Genomic DNA, 20,483 nt, shown 5'->3' with positions numbered 1-20,483 from the left:
TAATACATTTTCCTAATATTTTAACAGAAATTATGGAGCTAAAAATATAGAAATACCTATATTATGTCACGGTCCATAGTTGATAGTTTTGTTTCATTTATAATAATAATGCTTTTTAATATACTTTTTCATAAATTAATATTTATTACAGTTGGCTGTAAACCAATTTGAATTATTAATTATTAATTTAAAAAATTTTTAATAAAAACGTTTTCATTCAGTATTTTTTTGATTATTTTATTATTTTTAATATTTTTGAATATTTCAGTGCATATATTTGCCTGTTTTTAGTGCATACATGCAGGCAAATATTTAACACTTAAGAGGATGTCAGATTTTTAGCGCACCATTTATTTCTCTCTCCGACCCACGCACAATCATTTTAGTGTTTTCTTAATCGTACATTTGGTATGCTACGCGTGGGTCAAAGATGGAAAACAAATAGTGCGCTGACATCCCAACCAGCAACAAGTTTACACGAGTGAGCTTGGTATGGCTCCATCAAAGATAATAAAGATATGGATAGGACATAATGGTCTTATCAGCGGTCTTCGTCCTTCGAGGGGAACAATTGAGGCCAAATAAATTATACTCATATCGAGTATCGACTATCAATATAAAGAGCCTCAATTGCCTTCCCCTCCGGGAACGCGGCCTCAAATGTATTTAACATAGGCGTGGACTATCCATGGTGTCAACAACCAGAGGATCAACTTGATAATCAAACACTTAAGTTCGGCAACCTGCAGCAACTCAGGATCTTTTTATTCTGAAAAGTGTCCTAATAAGTCATAAAAAGGTTAGTTAGGTAAACCTATGGTTAGTTGAAGCTAGAGGCCTTTGCAATTCAAGATCTTTTCCTACGTATTCGGCATTGTTAACATAACTATTCTACCTTTACACTTTTTCTTCCCCCGTCTCTCACAGCTATATACAGGTTCAGCCACTCTCATTCCACACCACCATGATCGGTATTCTGTCTATCCATCTCTTCTTCAGTCTTCTCGCCCCTCATTTCCCACCTAAATTAACTAACTTCTATAGCCACTCTCACTATCTCTTATCATACAGTGACCGAACCACCTAAACCTATTCTCTCTTGTTTTCACTACAATATGTACACTAACCACTAACCTACACTACCCTTAATTAATTAATTTCTTATTCTATCCTCTTTTGTACCTTAACACCTAACTTATTATTCTCATATCTGCTACCCTCACTCCACTTACCTACCCTAACCTTACATTTCTTTTTTATCTTTCCCTTTCATACACCAAACATTCTGAAATCCTGTTGACCCATTTTCCTTATCTTCGCCATATTACACACTACCTAATTCCTATTCACCCAGTCTCTAGTTACCTACAAGTAATCGTACTTGATTATCGGTGAAAATATTTAAATATCATTGAGCGAATTCCCTATTCGAAAGAATTACTTAAAAAAATATCATACCTCCCAATTTTCTAATTTTGAACACGACTTTATTGATAGCCGGAAAAGTGTTATACCAGTATAATTACAATACAAATATTGAAAAATTTCGGGCAATACATCCTTTGATCAATTAACAATTATAAAAAAAAACCTACTGAGAAAAAGAATCGATCGATTCTAAAACAGAAACTTAACCTAGGTACAAATAATATCATAATATCAAATAGTGAAATGTGAAAATTTGAAGAAAATTTCCTATAGGTATATCCCGTAAAACCCCCAAAATAAAACGTACGTTTGAGGTGTTCTCTTAAAACCCAAATGTTTAATACCCGTATCCCGTATGCGTAGAAAATGTATGTTTCACATTTAACGAAAACTAAAACTATCGTGACGGAACGGAATTACGAAGAACGTATAAGACAAAAAAAATCGTCACCAAGTGGTAGGTATAATCTGCTATGTACTTACAAATCATATTAAATAACATTAATCATTATGTATTTTATTATTTTATTAGGTAGGTATAAAAACCTACCTTCCTACTTATAAAAGCATTGCCTAATCATTGATTTCAAATTTTAAAAATTATTCTACCATAACAATAAATTAACAGTTGTAGGCATAGTATTATAATTTAAGGTATTTTTCATAATATCCTTATTTCTGTACACCTATAACAACTGGATTTTAAAAACTACTCTACGCCTAGATGGTATATAAGTTTGTCTGACAATAAAATATATTTACATTAAGTCTACCGCATCAACAGAGTAGAAGGACAAAACTTACGTAATTATTTATTCTTCCGGCGAAACGCGTTCCCTTCAAGTGTATAATATTGTCTAGTGTCAGAGCTGTGCATCTCCGCCAAGGAAAATGCAGCGCGCGTCTTCATATCTCCGATCCAAAAGTTCAGTCTGGAAGTATTGAGATTAATGACATTTAAAAAAATAGGCACCTAGCTCATAACCAGAATGGAACGAAATATGTGAGTACGTATTGGAATCGCTGTTCGTATCAGACGATTGTCATTTGCCATAGATTATTTATAATTATAACCTAACCGTCCTAATCATAGAAAATATATATATGGTCCTAACCGATGGATGATGGATATTTTTACATTATCTTCAAAAAAACATTTATTAGTTAAAAAAATAAAAAAAAAAAAGAGAATTTATGAAATACCTATTAATTAATATGTATTACCTAAATAACAAAATAACTAAATAAATTCGTGTTTTTTTTTAAACATTTTCACGCCTCCTCTCTTACGAAATTGTGTCACTTCTCCTTAGAGTAGCATAGGAGGTGATGAACACTTGAAATTGTGCATGTTAAAAAATCAGCCATATCCTCCTCCCCCCCCCCCCCCCCACCCCTTGACAAAATCATTTGACTCATTTAGCTACTTTATGAATTAAAAACGATACATTGAACGTACAAAACTGTACCTACCTACATAATAGTTATCAACCTATTAACCTATGAATAATATTATATTTTTTATTGTGTATACTAATCGGTTGGTATATACAAAATAACGTTAAGTTATAAATAGGACGTGGATTTAAATGCATTAAAAATAAGAAAAATGCCTTAAAAATACGATTTAATGCACTTATACCTATTACAAAGCTTAATAAAATGGCCAGAAAAATTAAAAGTCCAATTTAAACGAATATAAAATAGAATTTAGATAAGTGTATAGGTAGTGTATTCGTTATATTTTGAGTTTCATTATAGCACATCAGTCGATCAGATGCTATTTAATATTTTAAAATAAAAAAATTCGACAGTAATTCCATATTGGCAAGTGTTGTTTTCTATAACTGAAGAATGAAATTATAGTATCGAACATAATGGGTACGTAAAAAAATAGAAATCTAAGAAAAAAAATTACCTTTATTTAATTGTATTTAATTTTTTTCTAATAAGTTTTTATAAAATTGACTTTATCCCATATAAATGTTCTAATTTCATTTTTCAATTCGTTGATAATATATGAAACGAATTCTTTGCTTGGAAAGCAATGTTTTAGAAAATTCAGAAAATGCAGTTTATATTTAAATATTATAAATAATAATTTCTGATGCATTGATGCGGAAGAGTGAGGGGGTGGACAATCAGCCGAACCGAAATCTAACATCTTAAACACTTAATATAAACAATTTTTCACACACGCGTCATGATATGAAAATAAAAAAATATTTATAATTCATATTTATACCGATTTTCTACCGAAAAAATAAATTACTTTAATCTCAATATTATTTATTAGTTAACGATATCTTTGCTCATAATCGTTTTTCGTTTGTTCGTTTTGTATTTTAATAATTTATACGTGGATATATTATTATTACTAATAATTATAGTAGTTGTGTTTGTTTTATTTCATTAATTTATTTAGTACTATACCAATAAATTATATATTAATTAATAATTTTTAAAACATTGTGTTCAAAAAAATAAAAAAAAAATGTGATTTTAATTAGAGTCTTGTAATGTACCTACCTATATTTAAAAAATAAATAAATATAATAATAACTGTTGAACTTTTAGGGACATAATAGGTAACACATTCGTGTATGTAGTATTACACTATTTATATACCTATACAAGTATATGAGTAGGTATATTATTCATAAGTGCGCACACGTCAGGATAGGCAGTTGACCATTCCGTGAATGTACTTTTATGTGTACATGGTTATACATCACTAATCCCTATGATATAGAATATAGATATTAGGTGAACAATGGAAGTTAAGTATGTAACACTAAATTAATAGTTACCTATAACTTATAACGTTGTATTTGGAAAAAAAATTACCAGTTATTAATTAAAATTGTATCTTATGACTATTATCAGTTATAAGCCATAACATATATTTCTATAAATTAAACCAAAATATTTATATATTTATATTAAGTACCCTGTATTGGTATGCACCTATTAATTATAATTATTCTACAAACAGGGACTGGAAAAACGACGACGGCGTTTATATCTCGCGTATTTTATACATTTCTAGTCCGGAACTAAAATATGCGCCTACAACACTTGGATAGCACATTTTTCGTGACATTAAATATTTGTTTTAAGTCTTAAAAGTAAATTTAAGCCCCAAAACAATATAAAAACAAACTTACTTTAATTATCGACTCCTTCGGCGGAATCCGTGACGTGTGTGAACTGCGACGCCCGTGAGGAAACGCTCCAGAATACAGCCAGAACTTAGAATATTGTGATTTATGAAAAATAAAATTATACGAAACGCAGTAAGTTTTTTGCTCATATCTTCTTTGCTTATTGAAATTTTAGAATTTTTAATCGACTGTGTCTTCTGCAACGACTTTGAGATTTGCCATAGATTAAATAAATAAATGATAGATATTATACTAGGTACGTCAATATGATGAATCCACGGATATAATATAATGCAACTTTTTATATCAAAGAGTTCTATGTTAGGGACCAATTTGTTCATTGAAATTTGATATGACAATAAACCAAAATAGTTTATTATAATTTTGAATTTGAATTATAATAATATGATATAAGTATTATTTAAATTATTATTTTTGTTTATCGATTTAATTATTGATTAAGGTGGTGAATAGATATCAGAAGCACAAGAATATTTTTATAAGAGCATATTGTATTTTATGAATTATTAAATAAAAATGTGATTACTGGATTTTAGAGTTAACATAAAGCCATAAACGTACACAGTAAATTCATCAAATACTATAATACCAACTATATTTTTACAATGATGTGTGTTTTTTTTTTTTTAATATTTTTAATTATTTTTTCTTGTGGTCTGTGTAAACGATAAGTATTCGTAATAAAGATTCAATATTCATATATAATATTATATTATAGGCACTCAGTATGTAATCATATTTTTATTTTTAGTTTAGTTTAATTGTAGGTATTTAGTAAATAATAATAGGTATACGAAATTGTGTTTTCGAATAGCAATTTATTGTTTGTATTAATACCTACACCTTAATAGGGAACTAAAATTTTGTAAATGATGTACAAATATATTTTTGGTGTTTTAAGGCTGCTGTAAGATAAATTTATGAGAATCCTTGCATTAAATTGTTAGGATTATTTGATATGAATAATTATTTTATTACATATAGGTTTATTACATATTGGTAAGTCGATCAGAAACTATATTTACACTGAATGTTAATAGTAAAAAGCTATTAAAAAATCTATTATTTGTATTTATTTGTTAATAATAATTAAGACTTAAATATTAGCAGTAATTTTGTTCCTTTCACAAAATGTTTTTTAATTATTTTTTATTTAATTTACATTTATCCCAAAGTGATCTCTGAATAATCATTCAATGATGAATTTAATAGTTACATTCTCGGTTACATTAATTGGATTATAAATTAAAATAAACTACAGTTTCCAGCTTCTACTAAAACATTATTTTATATTTTATTTTATGTTTTTAATTTTTTAAACGCAGTCTGCACCTTGTGTTGGTGATTTTACACATATATTATAATAAAATTGATACTAGTGATGAGTAGGTACCTTATTAATAATTACCTTATTGTTTAATCAAATTATTTACACGATTATTAACTAAAAAAATATCTATGAAGTATAAACATCCGCATTTCCATTAACTATAAATTCATAATTGTATGAGCTATACATGTTACATATATTTTTCGAAAAAACTATTTAAAAAAACAAGAATAATTCCTATTTGATGTCACACGGGTTGATCTAGCAACTGACTGCTACGACAACTGTGCAATTTTTTTTAAGCATAATACGTTTTGAAAACGTCCAGAAAAGAGTTTGTTTTAAGACTGTCTGTCTTGATAACAACTAATTTAATTTAGAGTGTATTGTTATATTATATTATAATGAAATTAACAATTATAGTAAAATATATAATTGCAAGACATTTAATACCTATATCTATAGCCATCTAGGGTATAAGTTACACTAAAAAAGGTGTAAATATGCTAATAAAATATATGAGGTGTATAATGTATTTATGTATATAAAAATATAAAATATAAAGATTGATAACATTATATTGTTTTAAATACTTCGCGCAAACCTAAGGTGATACCCGGCGTATAGTATAACATGCAAAAAGGTGCGTATTAAACTTGGCGTGGTGAAACGAAGACGGTCTCGCGTATTTTATACATTGCGCTATTGGGATTAAACTTATAAATGCTTCTACCTCACGTAGTTAACAGATTGTCCGTGGCAATAAATATTTAATTTAAGTCTAAAAAGTAAATGTAAAATAGTAGGTAATAATATGAAAACAAACTTACTCGTAAACATCTACTCTTCCGGTGAAACGTAGCTAGAGTGCCGCCATCGCCGAAGAAACAGCTATCTTCATCCATCCTTATCTAATCATCTCACTCCGATGAGCTGAAACTTGAAAGTATCGAAATATTTTATGAAAATAACCTGATCAAACGAAATTTGCGAGTTTGTGTTACAACTTTTCCGGTTTAACGAACTGTCCGTTTATATTTGTGGCCTATTATTATTTTTTTCTCTGAAATCAAAATATACAGTATATTATATTTATAATACAATAGTATTTCTGAAATTATTAGAATTGTTAACCGTCGCCGACGAATTTCGACAATTGACGATTGCCATAGATATCATAAAATATATTATTTACTATGATAAATCCAAAGAACTTATATGTTATTAGTACTCTGTATACCTATACGGTATATTTATAAATCGTATAATGTTCTTTTACAGAAATCTTTGTGATCTGCAATGCACCTATTCTGGTTTTCTATTTCAATTATAGTTCGCATGCCAAATTTAACTATACAAACTGGTCCGCAAGTTTATAGACATTCTAATACATTCTCCCGCCAGTGCCAATAGACAAAGTGTTTGAGAAGTTATATTTTTTTGGTACCTAATTAATTTACAATATGAATTATTATAAGTTACCTATGTAGGTACTTGTCCAAAACTCGACTACCTGCAAATCATTGGTTTTTATGGTATAGCCTTACGAAGTTCACGATTTTCGGTGTTTTACACACCCGTACAACGCTTAAAGTTTACCGAGCTTAAGTATTACAAATTAATTTTTTTTTTAATCTAGGTAAATCAACGTTTTAAAATTGATGATGCAAAAATAATTCTGACACCCACCCATGGTGGTTTTACATAACAAGTCGAGGGATGTTTTTGATTTTAATTGTTCGAGCAAACGCAGTGTGGTATATCGGGTACATATGAAAATACCAAAAATTTCAATTAGTTATAATACATAGAACTTAAAAATAAGACTGACCGCCAAGTTCAGACTTCCCTGTCGTTTTCAGTTAAAAACTAATGATTTCCGGCAATTATTTTTTGCAATATCGTTCTTAATTCGTTGTTACTTGTAATATAAACATATGCCTATTTTAAAAAATATTATTCGTGGGTAATTGAAACGTCTAAAATATATTATCATATACAAATACGATAATAAACAAATAATAATAATTCAACTTAACCGGCTACGGTATTAATAATATTTAATAATATCAATATAAATATAGTATACAATATCCTAGGCTGACAAATCGTCTCCACTTAAAATCGTTTTTCGTATACTATGATATTATATCATTGAATTCAAATTTAACACTATCCATAACAGTCACTCACTTGTGACCTACTGTTCAGCAGAGTCACTTCCATTTTTTTTTTGTGTCTGTCATTACCTTTTAGGACAGTAAAAGTGCTTGAATTTTCTTTAACAGTAACTTTTCTGATAGGAAAGTGAATCTAGTTGGTACTATGGGGGGTCAAAAGTAAATTTTCCCAGTAGTTTTCAAAAACGACATGATAAACAAAGGAAAAACGGGAATTTTTACGCAAAGGTTAAATCGATTTTGGTTTTTGGTGCAACTCTAAAACAAATGACCGTAGGTACATTAAATTTTGACTGAATGCTTATATTAGCATTTTCTATACACCATAACATTTTCCAAATATTTTGACTATTTTGAGCTGTTTACGGACGTTGTCAGTTTTCAATTTTTTTAGTTTTTTTTTCTATAAATATCAATAAAATTTTATCTGTTGAGTAAAAAAGCTTGAAAATTTAATAGAAGGCTCCTAAGTTATTGTTTCAAAGGCAGATGAAAAAAATTAAAAATCCTTAGTCACAGTTTTTATTTATAAGCATTTAAAGTTCAAATTTTGACAAAATACTGAAAAATCACGAAAACTAGCAAATTATTTTGAGTTGAGAATTCATAAAAATTTTTCTTTTTAAATCTAAGATTTGAAAATGTAATATAAGATTACTTATAAGTTTGTCTACTTTTATCAAAAAAAAATGTCTACAAGAAAGTCAAATTAAATTTTTATGAACGTTTGAAATTCATATTTTTACAACATTTGATATTCACTCGATTTCTCATGTAACGATTTTCTTATTTTGTTGTAATTAAAAAACGTATGACTGTAGATACTTGAAAATTTCACTGAATGTTTATATTAGCATTTTCTATACACCATAAAATTTTGAAAATATTTTGACTCTTTTTGAGCTGTTTACGGACATAGTCAGTTTTCAATTATTTTAATTTTTTTTTTCTATAAAATAAATATCAATAAAATTTTATTCGTTGGGTAAAAAAGCGTGAAAATTTAATATAAGGCTGCTGATATATCGTTCTAATAGCAGTTAAAAAATATTAAAAATACATAGCCTTAATTTTTGTTTATAAGCATTTAAAGATCAAATGTTGACAACATTTATCAAATTTATAATTTAATAATTATTTTGTAGTTAAAAATTTATAAAATGTTCAACTTTTGTAGCTAAGGATTAAAAATTTAAAACAAAGTTCCACGTAAATAGGTTATATATAAATTACTTTATTCACTATAATATCATCAAATATACTTGGTAATATCATAGGCTGACGGACCGTTTTCGCTCAGAATCGTTTTTCTTATACAATAATATTATATCATTGAATTCAAATTTAACACCATCCATTACAGTGACCCACTTGTAACCTACTGTACAGCAGAGCGACATCCACTTACCCACCTTTTTTTAATTGACCTCCCTTTTTATTTAATTCCTGATAAACGAGTTTTGGATAAGTACCTACCTACATAATAGGTACCTGTCCTACCTATATTAATTAAAAACTATTTTTAACACGACGTATTTACTTATTATTTTTGTCTTTTAGTTTATCTAATTTTGTATGATTAAAATATGTTTCCTTTATACCCAAATAATTTTTAAGTACCTACAAATAATATAGAACTCAATTTTATTTTAACAATAAATACTTTTATTAATACAGTGTTGACTTTGTAGATGGGTAGTAATAAATTAACTGTACATTCAGGATTACATGCATCCAGGTGAATAATTATAAGATTGCAATGATAGATGTAAGATGTAAGATGTAAGATGTATTGTTGATTCATCAATACGATGCTGGGTGGACTTGAGGACTTCCCATGTTCAGCGACCGGCGTCGACCCGTTTTGTGGCACAGCGGAAACTTCGTACCGCCGACTGTTCGACAAAGACACTGTAATATTATTTGAAAAATATTATTTCTACTTAATCGTAATAACTGGGTATAATGAGTTTAATATTATATTATATTACAATAAATATTAAGTACCTATATTATTAGCTTCTAATAATTGGGACGTCATTTTTGTAGATATTGATCCGGACAAAATTATGCTGGCCCAGCGCTATGCCACGGTTTATGGCGTACCTATCCGATGAAATTGTTGGAGACTCTTTCAAACTGGGCAATCTGATAAACGGTGACGTGATCGTTACTTCGCCGCCATCATAGGGTAGACCAGAATCAGTGTTGGGAAAGTTCCTTTTAAAAAGGAACTCGTTCCCGTTCCTCGTTCCTACTGTAAGAAAGGAACTCGTTCCCGTTCCTCTTTCCTGTCCCGAAAAAAGAACGCGTTCCCGTTCCTTTTTAAAAAGGAACGCGTTCCCGTTCCTTCATGTTCCTTTTTTTGCAATTTGAGTGGTGGTCAATGGTGTATTTTGCGAACAATTTTTAAGTCAGAAATAATCGAACCGAGAGAGTTAACCGATTATTTCTGACTTAAAAATTTTTCGCAAAAAACACCATTGACCACCACTGAAATCGGTTAACTCACTCCTTTCTAGGAGCACCGATTTTTAACAAAAATGATTTGTCTTAGATTTTTTTTGTTATAATTCAAAAGTTGTATAGCGTAGACTTGAAACTTTATATATATACATTCATATTGCATAATTGCATAATATTATACATGTATATTACTATAGTAGTATAGTATACAGTGTATAGTGTGTACTATACACGATACACCACACATAGAGACATGCTATAGGTTATAGGCTTATAGCCCATAGGAGTATAGGACATAGTATGATACAACAATCTGTTTTTTTTTTAATTCAATTTATTTGAAAAAATATTTTTATACTGACATTTTGTTTTGTTTGAGAAGAACTAATTTGGCGCGCGGAACCGGAAACGACCTGGAACACGACACGCAGTCGACCGACGGCGTCGCGGCTCAGTTTTGGCGCGGAAACACACTATATGCGCTTCATAAAATATACTGTGGCACTCAACGTGTTAAAATTTTTTCATTATTTGAGGAACGGAAATTTTCGTTCAAGTTCCTTCAAAATAGGAACTCGTTCCCGTTCCTCGTTCCTATATTTTAAATGGAACGCGTTCCGAGCTTCGTTCCTATAAAAGGAACGCGTTCCTCAAGGAACGCGTTCCTTCCCAACACTGACCAGAATACACAAAAATGTAGGTCATCGGGCTGTCGGCTGTATGTATGATAAAGTCCTGGAAGTGGGAATTACAATAGCCCCTAAAATGCTGTTACACCTCAACCTTAATAAAAACAAAGAATGATTAAAAAATGGCAACGGAATTGGCCTACAAATCTGAAAATAAGTTTATGGACAGATAACTTCTCAACGTAATATTATGACCGATCCAATAATAACTTTCCATAGGTACATCAGACCTATGTGCGACGGCTGCTCACCAACGTATCGACATCCACCAGATAACTTTGGTAAGTTTACAAACTATACCGCTCATTATTGCGGAATGCTAAAGAAAATTAATTTATTAGATAAATATTATACTATAACAATTTTTAAATATAGACGTTTTCAACTCACAGTTATGCAGATGGATGTCGGCCGGTTTGGGAGCGACGTCTGATACGCCATTGCTCTAAAGAATTCAAACATAAATATTATATTATTATAATATTTTTATATGTATATAGGTATGGTTAGGTATATTAAATTAATTAAGTAGGTACTATATTAATATAGTCTATTAATTATTTTTTTACTATGCTTTTATTGTATTAAAATATACACAATGACTTATAACTTACATTATTGGACCGGACATACAGCAACGTCGAGTTGAGGTACCTGTCCATAAACACATTTTCATTAGCAAAATATAATATAAAATATTAAGTAAAGAAATGCATCAAGAAAAAACTGTATTTATTCATACAATTTTGAAATCAAAAACATTAGAACAAGATAATGCTTTCTTGATAAATTAAAAATATTTGAAGATTTTATTTGTCATACATGGCAATAGTAAAATTCTATTAAACCTATTAGGTACGTAAACAACATTTATTAATATGACAAATATTTAAAATTTCAAAAAAGGGGGACCCTCGTGTTAATACCCCTCACTTTGTTTTTGGATAGCGCTGGGAGTTTTTGTGCAAAAACGTCGGGACCTGGTGCACATTTCTGCACAAACGATGCACAAACGTTTGGCACCTTAAAAATTTCAATTTTCCAAAAAGAGGGTGTCTCGTTTCAATGCCCCCCCCCCCCCCACTTTGTTTTTTGGATAGCGCTGGGAGTTTTTGTACACAAACGTCGGGATCTGCTGCACATTTCTGAACAAACGATGCACAAACGTTTGGCACATTCAAAAATCTAAATATTCAATGTGGGGGGGGCTACCGTTTCAATGGCCCCCCATTTTGTTTTAGGGATAGAGCTTTCAGTTTTTATGCACAAACGATTGGACTTGGTGCACATTACTGCACAAACGATGCACAAACGTTTGGTGTGGTCAGAAGTTCAAATTTCGAAAGTGGGGGGGGGGGCGATTGAAATGGACCAGGTCTGAATTGAAATTCAACATAATATGAATTAATTATTGTTTATAAATCCATGTGAATATAATGAATAATGATTGCGATTTATAATGATAAGTAATGACCTATTTTTAGCCTCTGTCTCTAAAATAAATATTTTCATTAAAAAAAAAACGTAGTGGGAAATTTATTGGATTTTATTAATATTTTGTGTAATATTTGGCTCCAGGTTTTTTAGATTTAGAGTAATTATTTTTTGGTGGGTTTTTGAACGCTATCTAGGGGAATATGGAAACCACAATCGGCAACACTATTCTGATGACGCGCCTCAGCGACAGACTGTTGTAGTTCTGCAGCTGCAACCACGTCATGTATTTTTTGTTTTTCGTTACCCGGTTAACGGCATGAGATGCTCAACGTCACGATTCGCTGTTATCACCGTAAATTGTATTTGATAATATTATCCATTATCCATCACCCGTTAAAACGAAAAACTGTGTACGTATTTATTTTTTTGCGATGTTCGTCTTAAACTGACCGCGCTTTAGTACATCCGCCGAAGAGTTTTATTTGTGGACTATTGAAAAATCGTTTGTCAGACAAAATCAGCTGCCCATGCATTCATTACTGTCCCGGGGCAACTCGGTGCTGGCCTACACGCTGAGCGTACTCGTTACTCTCACGTTCGCATGTTTTCTTTCCACCATATTGGTCGATTACCGGACTGGTACCGAGATGCAGACGCTCAAAATTGAAGTGTAAGTATATTGGAGAATGACCCGACCTCATCTCGGGTAGACAAAGTGATGCTTCGTCGTCACCTTTTTGTCGATGGTAGCGTTAATTGATGGATTTGTTTTCAGGAAAAACTTACCAGAGTATGGTGTATCCAAAAAGATCAATGACTTGGGTCACATAACATTCAACCTTGATACAGATATCCTTTTCAAATTTGTATAATATTAAGGTATTTGTTTAGTATGTGACTTAGCGGCTACTGGACGGTATTAGGTATTCGTATAATATTTTTAGTCAAAAATAATGATTTAATTTTATTTGTATTAATTAATTAGTGATACAAATATAAAATAATATAGGATTTGAGGATTACATTTAATAATATCAAAATCAACTAAACTTAATATCAGTAAAAAAAAAAAAATTATGAATATTGAATACACATTCAAAAAATGTTAACACGGTACCCCCGTTGATTGTCTGTACGTATTATAGATAATTGTCTTGGTAAGTCACATACTAAACGAATACCAATATTAACATATTAATAAAATTGTGTTGTACAAGTATATTGTATAGCGTTAGTATAGTATTACTCTCTAAAAATTTTTGATCCTCACGCTTTCAAGTTCTGTGAATAATATATAGAAATATTTTTATACCTACTACTAATTTTATTTTAAAATCAACATAATGAGAATTTTCCACTATACCTACATTTAGATATTATTTAATATATCTAACAATTAATTCAAATTTAGTATCAATTACCCCATGTTGCACTCATGTTGACTAAATTTTTTAATGTTTTGCATATTCTCATTTTTGTTTATGATGAGTGTTATGAAGAATACTTTTCTTTAAAAACATTAAAACTCAAGCATTTAAAGAAAGTTTTTCAAATATATTTTTCCTGTATTACTGAAAATCCCGTACAAGGTACCAAGAGTCAACTCTTTTTTAAATAACGTAAGTTTTTTTTTTAATTGAAAGTTATTAATTACATAACAAACATATATTACCTAACTAACTTAATATATACATATAATTACTATACTGTAATGCCTATAGGCTATAACTATATTTTAAAATTCAATCATTGTAAGGTATTATTTACTTAACCATATTTGTGCACATCTCACTAGCCTGTTCAATTGGAATGTTAAACAATTGTTTGTCTACATGACAGCAGAATATGAGACACCTACAAACGCCTTGAATCAAGTAAACTATACACATATTATGTTAATAATAACAGTCATATTACAGTGGATTCCACTTAATGTGGACACGTTGAGGCCAAACTCATTTGCCCACATTAAGGAATCGGCCATATAAACCGAAATTAGTTAGTATACATTAGAAATGGGACTAGACCATTTTGCCAATTTTGCCCACATTAGATGGAACCACTGTATTTTATTTAATTACTTGCGTAATACGTATTTTTTGTTATGTTCTATTATTTTATTTAGGTAGTTTTGTGGGACAAGATTATTTTGAGAGGAGAGAACTCCAACTTGCGCCTTAAAAATATGAGGACAAAGTATTACTTTTGGGATGATGGTAATGGTTTAAGGTAATTGAATATCATAATTATTTCTTACAAAAAGCGTTTATATAATATATATATTTGTTTTAACATAAAAATACTTAGGTCTACTTTAACACTAACAAATAGATAACAAATACATTGTTAGGTATAATCATATTAGTATATAATGTAATATGCACTAATCAAAATTTAATTATAAATTTGATTTTCAATTATGAATTGGACAATATAGATTACCTGTATTAATTTTAAAAAGTTCATTCTCAGTTAATACAAATTAAAATGACAGAATGGTATGTCATTGTATAAATAATACTTAAAAATGCTATAATGTTGACTATACTGACAATAAATAAAATTCTTTTTTCTTATACCTATATTAAGTCATTGCTTAAATTAATCATTTTCATTGTTAATTTTTTTTTTTGCTTCTATTATTTCTACTAGAAAATTGTATTCAGATTTTATCTCTTCATTAATATTTTACAAAAAAATAAACTAAAATTATAATAAAACTAGATAATTCAGTTATTATTATGTTTTACAGAGGAAATAAAAACGTGACTTTAACCCTGTCCTATAACATCATACCAAATGTGGGTCGACTGCCAATTGTGGGTGCCATCGGATCTCATACATTTAGTTTTCCTTCACAATATACACGATGATCACACAACATTGTTCCTGATTTGAATATATGAATATAATATTATGTTATATGTTAATGTATGGTTTTTCTTCAAAATTATTTTATTATTATCTAAATTTAAGTCCAAATGATTGTGTTCATGATTTGTTTGTATTTCCTTAATTATTATAATGACACAATTAATAATGGCATTTTAACTAAATATTTTAAGAGTACTTTGATATAGCTATCAATGGTAATGTTTTAAGTTTACGTAGTTGCCAATATCGTGTCTGGTTCTTTTTCTGTTGACAGATCACTGGATATTTTCAATAGTTTTCTAAGTGTCTGTAAAAAAAAAATACATACATATATATTATACAATATATCCAACAATTGAACCAAAAAAATATTAAAATTATATGAAATTGTTTTAAATCTCAATTTCCTAAATAATTTATCATAATTAATATTAATTACAAGACAATGTACATATTTTCAAGTATTTAACTTTATGTTATACACAATACACATATTTATCTGAATTATTGAGTTATTTAAAAATATTTATCATTTCATTAATTGAGTGAATATTGAAACTATAAAATATCCTATTTTTTTTTTTTGTATTTTCATAAAACCATAATAATCTTACAACAAACAGCGTGAAAAATAATATTTATTTTTTACAAAATGAATAATATAGTATTTCACAATATAGTATTTATATTAGAAAATATATTTGAGTTTATTTTATTTAGTATTAGGAAAAATGGAGTACCTATTTCATTTTTCACTAACAATTTTTTTTATTTCATTACCAGTCTGCATTTAACAATCTTTCGGCACCACTGGCTAGTTTCTTACATATGAAGCTATAAATACCTCCAATCTAAATATTTACTACATTAATTACATTTTATTTTACGACTACATTTTTTGGGTTTCTATTGAAGCGCAATGTCATTTAATCACAAAAAACTTGCTGTTATATTATTTGAATTTAATTTTGTCATAATTGTATTATTATTGTTCCGAACGGAAGAACGATTAAAAATACACAAAATATTGCATAGATTTAATGATATGAAGATATTAATGAAATTTAAAACTGTATTTATCAAACTTTGAATAAATCCTAACTTAGTGGTTATACAAATTACCTATGGAAAAATGTCAATAAAATTAAAATTGTTTATTCATATTAATATTGTAGAAAATACTCTGTAACAATAATACAACAGAATGATGTATTAAAAGATCATGAATACAAATGTTTAATAAGATTTGAGAAATATGAAAAATTAACCTTTTTTTTGTATATTTAAGTAGGTATATAATAATTAATAATTTAATGTATAGTTGAAATTGTTAAATAGGTAAGATGTATAGTTTTGATGTGGTAAAAAATTAACTGTTAAGAATGTATGATATTAGTGTAGTATTTTTTACATTTTGTAAAATAATGTACTCATCTAACTATATTCAAACTACATTAATAAATTGTTTCTTAGCCTGAAAGGAAACAATTCCAGAGTAAACAAATACCTACCAAAAATGAGTCTACTCAAGCATGTTAGTTAATTTATTATTTTGTACAAAAAATAATTAACTAAGCAAAAAATTATGACAAGAAAAGTAGTGCCAATAATTTAAAAATAGAAACATAGTCAAATATTATAATATAATAAATATTATATTATGATATAGCTGCAGTATATCTCTACTACATATTATGATGAATAAAGTATGAGTTACACTATATTAACAAAGCCAATTTTGTTTTCAAAAAAAATAAAATACTAAGTTACACGTACTTGGTTTTCAGTTTGTAACCTGCCAATAGTTTCTTCCTTTTTACTAGCTTCTTCAGCTTCTAAACGAGAGGCAAGACTCATTACAGCCATCATTTCTTTGATACGTTCTTCCTGTTGAATAATCAACGCATTTTTCTCTTCAATTGTCTGAAAGACATGAAAATAAGGAAAATAAATTTTATTAACCTATTCCTTGAACATAAAGTATGACTAATTTCACCTTCGCTGTGAGGTTGTTAACAAGCTGGTCTGCACTAGTTTGGGCAACAAGATGCGAAACCTGTGACCTATATTTGCTCATGATCATCTCGAGCGCAGTCTGGTGCTCAGCAACCATTGCTCTTAATATTCGGTTTTCTCGTACAATCTCTTGTAACTGTCGACTCTCGGTGCGTATCGAGTTGACCAGTTCTTCATGTGGTAGACCTCCTTCTTCCATGTCGTTGAGTTCCGACAAATCGTCTGTATACTAGATAAGCAACAGTGAAAAACATTATAATTATCAGTAGACACTAGACCTGAATAAAAAAAACGACAACTGGTACTCATAGGCGAACTTAAGATTTGATTGTTGGAATCTCATATAATTGTATTGCTTGTGGAGGCTTGTTATGTATCTATTAAATAGTAGTTTTATACATAAGCTTTTGCATTAAATTCTTATTTTGTAAACTCAGTAACTCTAAAATTATGGAAATAAGATAATTTTAATAAGCTGCCAAAGGGGAAATCTATGGAAAATTCTAGATGTTTCAAAGCTAACTAAAAATAATTTGTATAACTGAAAGGTGATTCGTACGGTTAATTCATATAATGGTGAGGGAGTCAAAAGCTCCATCACCAGACACCAACCCAAAGTCTACCTATGAGGGGACCCATTTGTATGGTATACACCTACATAATAATAATATAGTTATTATCTAGTTACTTGTTTCATAGCGTCGATCTTCTTGTAGACGAACTGGGCTTGGGACAACAACGCGTCGGCTGCTGTGTCGTGTTCTTTGAGTTTGGACGCCAATCGCTTGGCGTCGGACAATATCTGCTGTACGGTGACGGACATTGCACCGAAGCCGGTAGACAGTCACCTGCAAGTTTCAATGTAATACGAAAATATCGTATTAATATTGTCTTCGTGATTCTCGGTGGACTAACACGAGACGACGAGACGTGTGCACAACAGCTTCTCGAAATGCCATTGACGACGATGTCCGCACTGCACGAAACACACGACGGAGACCACAACCACGAACCGACGACTATGAACTATGACTATATTTTAAGTCTGAAATGGAATACGCGAGCGTAGGCAGTCAAGTAGGTGGCGGACCCTTAATGTCTTGGCCGGAGTGGGGCAACGATCAGCGGTACGGAAATTTCCAGTCTTGATATAATATTTTAATAATATGGGTACATTATGATATACAATACGTATGTAGATATATTTATGACATAATATTGTTTTATAGCGCTCGTGACTCGTCGTATGCGAATAACAAACGGACGTAAACACGACAATTAACAATCGTATTGTAATATTGAATGCACACTGAGTATTAACATACAATTATCGTATTATATAATATTGCGTCTCTACCTCGCAACTGTCTATATAGTCAGTTGTCACTTGTCAGTATCCAGCTGCAAAGTGCAAATCTTAAACCTGTATTCCACTATCCTGTAATTTGTAAACTTTGTTTACTGTTATCTCGACAATGTTTTTTTTTCAATATTATTATTACAATAAAAAAGTAAATACGCCGCTGATATTACCATGCATCAGCTGCTGTCGTGGGTGGTGGGTCTGTCTATAGTAAGTTGATTAGACCACCGTCGTTATCATTTTTCTGTAATCAAAAACGAAATTGTTATCCATGAACACATTAGAGAATATTTTATAGCACGGACCACGATTAAAGATATACAGGACTGGACACAACAAGGTTGGATGGTGTGAGGGGTTGACCACGAAATGTTGTACAACAGGCGGAGTTTGGGGGGGATATTTTCCTTTTAGCATTACTAGCGCCGTCATAGTGGATACTTATGAAACTAGAAATTTGTATGATGTGTTCTAGTTCCATAAGTATCCACTAAGATGGCGCTAGTAATGCTAAAAGGTAAATATCCCCCCGAACTCCGCCTGTTGTATTACATTTCGTAACCACAATATTCATATCGTGCCCTGTGCCCCTGTATAATATCCTAGTCCGTGTTTTAGAGCATAGACCATAAAGATTAGAGATATCTCTAATTTTCGTGGCATAGACCTATTATAAACTAAGTTTATTACTAAGTAATACTTAGTTTATAGGTCTACTATGTTTTAGACACAGACTTCTTTCTATTTAGATCACAAATTGCTCTTAGCTGGACTGCTGGAGTAAACTTTACAAGAACGAAGGTACATCTGCCTTCTTCAAGGGTGCATTCTCCAATGTACTCAGAGGTACTGGTGGTGCCTTGGTGTTGGTCTTCTACGACGAACTCAAAAACCGCGTGTAAATTTCATTTTTTAATGGAATTGAACAATATTGTGCAGTTTTAATGTAATTCAATGGACACTGTTGTAGCATAAACATTCCTAACAAGTGCAACGTTTATTATTCATAACTGAGCTTCTCATTCCAATTTTTCATGTATTATTCTATACCGTATTTGTTTTAATTTTATCAGTTATGATCCAAATTTCTTAGAAAACCTACTTATGTAAACAAACTATTTAGGTCCGTGTAATGGTTTATTTTTAATACTGTGTTTATTTCATAATTAATAATAAACAATAAACCATAGTTTAAAAAAAAAAAATATGACGTGTTTTATATATGTAATCGTCTGTAGAATATTAAAATAAAATACTTTTAAACATGGATTTTTTGAATGCTTTTATCACAGTTATTTATGTTAATGTTTATATTTTTTTTGCTAGTATAATTAAACATCTTATTACTATATAAAATCGACATAATATATTTTTAGGGGGACGAGGTGGCCGAGTGATCCAACGCGACGGATTCGGCACAGCCGGTCCGAGTTTGATCCTTGACCACCGGGCGGTATTTTTCTCAGTGCAAGTCACGGTGTCCGGAGAACAAGTGCCGCCTCCCCCACCCGGGGC

At 30.1% G+C, this 20,483-nt stretch overlaps 2 protein-coding genes across 2 annotated transcripts; one reads left to right on the top strand and one right to left on the bottom strand.

Moving 5' to 3' along the window:
• The first annotated feature begins 13,038 nt into the window (after positions 1–13,038).
• On the top strand, positions 13,039–16,093 carry LOC132945014 (signal peptidase complex subunit 3). Its single transcript, XM_061014619.1, has 5 exons — positions 13,039–13,385; positions 13,491–13,566; positions 14,503–14,589; positions 14,841–14,944; positions 15,468–16,093. The coding sequence occupies exons 1-5, from the start codon at positions 13,243–13,245 to the stop codon at positions 15,586–15,588; spliced, it is 531 nt and encodes a 176-aa protein (XP_060870602.1). The 5' UTR covers positions 13,039–13,242; the 3' UTR covers positions 15,589–16,093.
• LOC132945013 (FGFR1 oncogene partner 2 homolog) lies at positions 15,701–19,186 on the bottom strand. The gene is made up of 4 exons (XM_061014618.1): positions 18,294–19,186; positions 17,586–17,834; positions 17,366–17,512; positions 15,701–15,896 (listed from the first exon to the last, which is right to left on the bottom strand). The coding sequence occupies exons 1-4, from the start codon at positions 18,426–18,428 to the stop codon at positions 15,819–15,821; spliced, it is 609 nt and encodes a 202-aa protein (XP_060870601.1). The 5' UTR covers positions 18,429–19,186; the 3' UTR covers positions 15,701–15,818.
• Between the last annotated feature and the right edge of the window lie 1,297 nt (positions 19,187–20,483).

Source organism: Metopolophium dirhodum, chromosome 5 (assembly GCF_019925205.1).
Source record: "Metopolophium dirhodum isolate CAU chromosome 5, ASM1992520v1, whole genome shotgun sequence".
Taxonomy (NCBI): Eukaryota; Metazoa; Arthropoda; class Insecta; order Hemiptera; family Aphididae; genus Metopolophium; species Metopolophium dirhodum.
The sequence above is the reverse complement of the archived record's forward strand: the minus strand, read 5'-3'. Positions and strand labels throughout refer to the sequence as shown.